This window comes from Priapulus caudatus, unplaced genomic scaffold, assembly GCF_000485595.1.
Source record: "Priapulus caudatus unplaced genomic scaffold, Priapulus_caudatus-5.0.1 Scaffold1360, whole genome shotgun sequence".
NCBI classification, from domain to species: domain Eukaryota; kingdom Metazoa; phylum Priapulida; class Priapulimorpha; order Priapulimorphida; family Priapulidae; genus Priapulus; species Priapulus caudatus.
The window spans coordinates 23801-31279 of record NW_014578421.1 but is presented as its reverse complement, the minus strand read 5'-3'; the positions used below and the strand labels follow the sequence as shown (position 1 = coordinate 31279).

At 46.5% G+C, this 7479-nt stretch overlaps 2 protein-coding genes across 4 annotated transcripts in view; one reads left to right on the top strand and one right to left on the bottom strand.

Annotated features, from left to right (window-relative positions):
• The window catches only part of LOC106816371 (actin-3-like), an 11429-nt gene extending 4643 nt beyond the window's left edge, over positions 1-6786 (bottom strand). The window contains exon 1 of one of the 3 annotated variants that reach the window (XM_014820967.1): positions 6700-6786. The gene's annotated coding sequence lies outside the window, so the exon portion shown is untranslated. Of the gene's footprint in view, positions 1-6208; positions 6313-6699 lie in introns of those variants that run through there. The other 2 variants (XM_014820966.1, XM_014820969.1) reach the window with 2 other exon arrangements.
• Positions 2349-5741, top strand: LOC106816368. Its single transcript, XM_014820963.1, has one exon. The coding sequence runs from the start codon at positions 2349-2351 to the stop codon at positions 5739-5741; it is 3393 nt and encodes a 1130-aa protein (XP_014676449.1).
• Positions 6787-7479: the final 693 nt, after the last annotated feature.

Below are 7479 nucleotides of genomic sequence, written 5' to 3'. Positions count from 1 at the left end.
AATGCTCTATAATGTCGCATTTAGGGGCCGGGATGTTGCGGACAATGCAGTTCTATAAGGCAGATATTTGAGGCCTGATATATTTCCCTTGCATTGCGGTAACATTGGAGCATTGTGCGCGCTAGCTGTGCGCCCTTGACGAGAGAGGGCGCTGGGTGGAGAGAGATTATGGGATGTTTCCTGGAATCGCGAGGCGACAGTTTTGGAATTAGAAGAAAGGAGATAGGCCTACGGGCAGATGGGTGAAGAAGGTTTGCGTGTATAAGTTGCCAATTTGTTTGTACCTGAGATTGCCGGATACATTTGAGATACTGAGACTAAGTGAGCTAAAGGGCTAGTATGTTCTGAAGGCAAGCGAACTGATATGTATTGAGTTTGAACTGATACGTATTGAGTTTTGAACTGAACTGTTACGCACTGTATCGAAGCTGATCTGTAGCCGAGACACTGACTTGCATCGTTGTGAAATCGTGCGCCTAACGGGCGGTTGAAGTGAAGTGCAGAGGTGGTCGATGCATTATGTGAGGTGACTGTGAAGCTAATGTACGTGAATTTGTAGACGGGTGTGTTGCTGCGCAGAACTTTAGACTGGAAAATAAATGATTGAAACTGTATTCGGTGTTATCAGCGTGACTGCAATTGGAACGAGTGAATCACCCACAACATTGTACAAACAAAGGTATATGAATATAGCGAGCTCTGAACTGCGTACATATATATATATGTGCACGTCAAGGAGAGGCTCTACAGTGCGTGTGCACCGTGGTGCTAATAGTAATAGACTGTATTATGACTGTTGCTGTGTTGTCGTATATTACTTACTGGTGTGACTAAAACCCGAGACAAGCATGAACGGCACAGGGGACGAAAGGGTCCCACCAGGAGATGCCCAAATTGTGACTGAACGCACGGATACCATTCCCGATACCTCTCGTGTCGATGATAATGCATGGGAGAGACGTTCAAGTCAGTTGGTTACCGATAATGACGCTGCAAATGAGCAGTTACAGACGATGTACCGATCGCGAGCAGGTCACGCATCTGATGTATCTAGAAAGTTGAGAGAGTATATTACGTGGGCTACTATCGAAGAAACCAGTAACAAGTTGGACCGTTTGAGTATTGCCTTTCATAAGTTTGAGCAGTCTCACCTGCAGTATGTAAACCTAGCTGCCGGTAGAGAACCCGATAGGGTGACATATTTTGAAATGCACTTTATAGACGTGTCATTGGAGATAAGTGTTGCCAGGGAAAGTGAGGCAAAGCGACGCGAACAGGAAATGCTTACTTGCACTGATGACGTGTTGCCCCGTGATAGTGCTTCGCAGCAAGGGTCTACGCGATCGTCGAGTACGTCAAGCGCCCGAGCGAAAGCCACGGCTAAGCGTGCAGCTTTAGAGGTCAAATCCCGGTATTTGAAACAGCAGTTGGACATCGAATATCAGCAGCTTCACTTGAGAATGAAACAAAGCAAGGCTGAATTGAAGCTAAGAGATCTTGAAATGGAAGGTGAGCTCAAGGCTGCAGCCGTCGAGGAGAAAACATTAGCGAGATATGTGAGTGAGGGCATGGGAGATGATGTGCGTGACATAAGTGTACGTAAATCCGTGCCGCATTTTATTGTGGAGAACGTGCAACCAGTTGTTCCCACCGACATTCCACATGTTTCGTCGTGTGACGCGAACGGTGTATTGCACACGAGTCAGTTGCCGGCTAAAGCGGATGCGAGTGCACATGTACTTAATCCATCGGCTTCGGAGTGGACAAGTACTGCCGCCCCCGCACATGTGCACTCAAGCCTTGATAGTGTGACCATGCCTACCCCGGAGGTGAATTTTATGATACACCGTCAACTATTGGACGTGGTTAGTCTCCCCAAGACTAGTCTCATGGCATTTGATGGTAATCCTATGGACTACTGGGTTTTCATGAATTCATTCAATAGCTGGGTTGGGCAGGCCACTGTAGGTGACGGAGTCAAGCTAAACAGATTATTAGAATACTGTACAGGCAAAGCTGCCAACGCCATCAAACCATGTGCTATGATGAGCCCCGTAGAAGGCTTATGCTAAAGCCAGACAGCTGGTAAAACAACGTTTTGGAGACGATTACATGATATCCGAGGCATGGGTACGCAAGATGACTGAAGGTCCTCCTATTCGAACCAACAGCGGGGAAGCTATACGCGATCTCACTGATGACATAAGAGGGTGCATGGAGGCGTTACGAGGATCGATTCTAGGTGTCGTATGGTCAAGATAGTACACAGGCTACCTCAGTACATCCAAAATAGGTGGCGCACGGAGGCAGTCCGTAACGTCGAGAAAACGCACACGTATCCAGACATAATGCGTCTGGTAACATTTCTTAAGACCGTCGCGCGAGAAATGCTTGATCTTGAGTATGGGTCCGTCGACGACAAGCCGAGAGAGTACATGAAAGTACAGTCAGGCACACAGCGAAAGAGCGGCTCGTGCTACAATGTCCAAGCATCGCAGAACTCCACTATAGGTAATTCAAGTGATCCGAAACGCCAAGCACAAGCTAGAAGGTGTTTTCTGTGCAACAATGATCATCTCATGACCACCTGTAAAGTGTTTCTGGAGATGTCGCCACAAAAGAGGCTCGACGCTGTCCGTGAGAAGCGATTGTGCTTTAACTGTCTGCAGTTCAGAAACCACACAGCAAAAATGTGCAAGTTCGCAGCTAGGTATGGTGCCAACAACTGCACTTGTAAACATTCTAAGTTGCTGCACGCAGCATTGTCAGCAGCTAGAGACAAGGTATCATATTCGCAGAGCTCTGATACCGTAGAACGTAGACAAGATCGTGAAGAGGCTCAGGTGAAACAGGTGAAAGGTGACAGTTTTGCATGTGGTGGTAGTGCCGTAAAGATGGTTTCCCTTCCGATTGTGACTATTTATGTGAAAGGGATAGGACAGGATGAGTATATCCAGACTAATGCATTACTTGACTCTGGAAGCAACAGAACGTTTTGTTCTAAGGAGCTGATTGAGCAGTTGGGAGTCAAGGGGAAGCAGACTACTCTTTCGCTGCAGACGCTGAACGAAGGAAAGGATACAGCTGCGAATGAAGTGAGTCTTGAAGCAATCGGCACCATCGGCAAGAGAAGGAAACGACAGGTCATTCAGCTGCCTAAGGTGTACGCTCTTAGCGACTTTCCCGCATTGAAGGGAAGCGTTGCTCTGTCGACAGATGTACGTACATTTAGTCATTTGAATGACATTTGCATATCCAATAGTGCAGAGTTGGACGTTGCCATCATCATTGGTCAGGATGTGCCACAGGCTCTTGTGCCGCTGGAAGTCCGTCGAGGCAAAGAGGGAGAACCGTATGCAGTCAGAACTGCTCTCGGATGGACAGTGAATGGCCCTCTAGACACCGTTGCCACATACACTGATGCGAGGTGTAATTACGTTCATGTTGAGGCAGGTTCCGACCTTGGACTTGAAGCTCAGGTCGAGAGATTTTGGAACATAGATACTGGCCATGTGCTCGCGGGTAGTAGGCCGCAGATGTCCGTTGATGATAAGAAGGTCATCAAAGTGTGGGAAAGCTCTCTGAAGCATAGCGATGGTCACTACGAGCTAGACATTCCGTTTAAGTCGGAACCGACTCAACTACCTGACAACAAGCCCCTGGCTCTTAAGAGGTTGCAATACCTAAGTAGACGCTTCGGGAAGGACCCAGAGTTGCATCGAAGATATCAGTCGGAGATCCAAACCCTTCTGGATAAAGGGTATGCTGAAGTTGTGCCTGAACGAGAGGTTGACGGTGTGCCAGGAAGGACCTGGTATCTACCTCATCACGCAGTCACGAACCCCAACAAGCCCGACAAACTGCGAGTCGTGTTTGACTGTGCTGCAGAATATCTAGGCAATTCGCTGAACAAGTGCGTTCTGCAGGGACCCGATCTATCGAACAATCTACTCGGCGTGCTGCTGAGATTTAGAGAAGGACGTATAGCAATTATGTCGGACATAGAAGCGATGTTCTATCAGGTGAACGTTTCCCCCTCACATAGGGATGCCCTGAGATTCTTATGGTGGAAGGATGGGGACGTCTCACGTGACCCAGGCATTTATCGTATGAAGGTTCACCCCTTTGGTGGGGTTTGGAGTCCTAGCTGTACAAGCTTTGCGCTTCGTCAGACGGCTGAGCAGAACTCTGATATGTTTGATCCCGAAACCGTGCAGACTGTGTTGAGAGACTTTTACGTGGACGACTGTCTCAAGTCTGTTGACAGTGAAAGCAAGGCAGTGAAACTGGTTGGAGAACTTAGTCAGCTGACTTCCCTGGGAGGTTTTCACCTTACCAAATGGATATCAAACAACAGAAAGGTGCTACAAAGCGTTCCAGTGAACGACAGAGCTAAGGAAATCAAGACACTTGACCTAGACCGTGGAACCTTGCCCATTGAGAGGGCTCTTGGACTGAGTTGGGACACAAACAATGACTCTGTCGGAATTAAAACTAATCCGAAGAATGTGGCTCACACTAAGAGGGGACTCCTGAGTGTTACGAGCTCCATATACGACCCGTTAGGGCTTGTGTGTCCTTTCGTGCTCCAGGCGAAGAAGTTGTTCCAGTCCGAGTGCAAGTTGATCAAAGGTTGGGATGAAGAGTTACACGTTGACAACAAGAATAGGTGGCTGAGATGGCTACGTGAGCTTCCAGAGCTTGAGAAGGTGACAGTGGATCGTTGTGTGCTGCCAGAAAGCTTTGGGGCATGCACGACAATGGAGATTCACCACTTCTGCGATGCTTCACAGGAAGCATATGGTGTGGTGTCGTACCTCAGGGCGGTAAACGACAGAGGAAGAGTTCACTGCTCCTTTCTCTTAGGAAAGTCACGCCTTGCCCCTATAAAACAAATGACAATACCTAGATTGGAACTCATGGCAGCTGTGATGGCAGTTCGTGTCAGCAGCACCCTAGAGCAGGAGCTGCAGTTAAAGATTGACAGGAACGTTTTCTGGTCGGACAGTATGATAGTCTTGCAGTACGTAAAGAGCAAGACTAGACGGTTTCACACGTTTGTGGCCAATCGTGTAGCGATCATACATGATGGTTCCTACCCAGAGCAGTGGAGGTACGTAGATACGAAGTCGAACCCCGCAGACGATGCTTCCAGGGGTCTATCCGCTCCCGAGCTTGTTCAGAAGGGAAGGTGGCTACAGGGGCCGGAATTCCTGTGGGGAGATGAGTTGGAATGGCCAAAACCTCCAGACGACTTGCCCGATATTCAAGACGATGACAGGGAGGTCAAACAGAGCATTCAGTCATGCGTGGCTGTAACCGAGCACTCAGAAAATCCTGTAGATCGACTGCTGTCGTATCACTCCACGTGGCATCGGCTGCGTAAGGCCGTGGCTTGGCTACTGAAGTTCAAGAAGTGGTTGCGAGACCGTGCGATGACAAAGATGAGTTTGGATGCTGCTGATACTATGGAAGCCGAACGGGCTATTGTGCAGTACCTCCAAGGCAAATGCTACGGTCACGAACTGTCGGATTTGAGGTCCCAACGCGTCGTCAGTAGGAAAAGTCACATCCATGACTTGGAACCTTGCTTGCTGGACGACGGGATTATTAGAGTTGGCGGTAGACTGCAGGAAGCCCCTATTCAGGATTCAGCTAAGCACCCGACAATATTGCCCAGAGATCACCACGTGACTGAGCTTATCGTACGTCACACTCACGAGTGGCAGCATAAAACCTAGTTTTAGACCTTTAAGGTCTTAAAACCGGGTTTTAAGGTCTAAAACGAGGTGTTAAGGTTTAAAACCCAGATTCAAGCTCCTAATACCTAGTTTTAAGGCATAAAACTTGGGTTTAGACCTTAAAACCAGGTTTTAAGATCTTAAAACTGGGTTTTAAGGTCTACAACTAGGAATTACGTCCTAAAACTAGGTATTAAGAGCTTAAATCCGGGTTTTAGACCTTAAAACCTGGTTTGAGACCTGGGAAAGCGTAAAACCTAGTTTTAAGCTATTAAAATCCGGTTTTAAGCTCTTAAACCCCAGGTTTAAGCTCCTAAACCCGGGTTTTAAGGTCTAAACTTGGAATTAAGCTCTTAAACCTAGTTTTACGGCGTAAAACGTGTTTTTTTACCTTAAACCCCGGTTTTAAGGTCTAAAACTAGGTTTTATGCTTTTTGGTACAAAATGCTTTCCATAAGCGTACATACGTACAGAGGATAACTAGTAACGTTTTCTTCTGTGCTTCCTTGGAGGACTGTGGAGCGGTGATACCGTTGCAACCGGTATAAACCCCAGTACAATGCACCGAGCGCATGACCAAGCTCGCCGTCACGTGGTAACAGCGAGCAAGGCGAAGATGACCATATAAAGTAATGTCATCACGTTACCCTGCGCAGCAGCGCCGCGGCGCTCTACGTTATAAGGTATAGGCAGACGAGTGAGTGCACGAGTGGGCGAGTGAGTGTGCACTTTAGACGTTCGTGAACTGTGCACGCGTTTAATCAATTTGTTTTTTTTCCTTTTTAATATCTTGATAATAAGAATCGTATGTACACTTGCGTAATTAGTAATCGTGATTATTTTTTTGCAGGTTTTTTTCCCGAAAATCGTTTCATGACTTTTAACACGTCAAACGTTTAGTATAGTACCGCACCAGCCTATAGTAGTATAGTTATATTTACTAATTATATAGTTATACAACGAAAGCTTGTCCTATGCGTGCTAGTATAGATTCCGTCCACAACGTTTCCTTGATCTCTTAACCCCGTCTGCACGTATTATTTTCACGTGCTGCTTTATATTTATGAATGCATGCCAGCGCATGCGCACTTAGTTGTCATTCAAAATTTCCACCGCTGAACATTTTTGGCGGTTGTCATCTAGTCAGCGCTATATTAGAGGCTTAGTCATCCACGACCACCCGGATGCCTCCTTATATAGTTAATTACTACTACACATGACACGTGTTAATAGTATATCACGCTCAAGCACCATAAACGTTATACACACTGTCATTATATCACACACATTGTTCACGTAACCAGAGTCTATTATCTTAGCAGTGAGCGTGTCGCGACGCATTTTTTGTATCTAGCAGTTTGACACATGAGTGTGAATGTGTTGTACCAGAATGCAGGGTTATGGCTAAAATGTGCGGGAGTCTGTTGGTGGTCTCGGGAGGACGCGGACGCGCGGGTCTTTGTCTCTGTGTAAGATGTGGCTTCACTGTGTGCAGATTAAAGTTATTAAACATGCAAGATATTAAAGTTTATTTCGGTTACCACACAAGTTTGGATTCTCCTTCTACTATATCATCTTTTATACACACAACTTTCATTTCAACGTTACAAGGTCATCGATCGATGTGCCAATACATTACGTATATATATATATATATATATATATATATATATACTAGAGAATAATAATACTAATAGTACGTGTCGTACGTACCGTACGTACGTTACGTAGTCGTAGT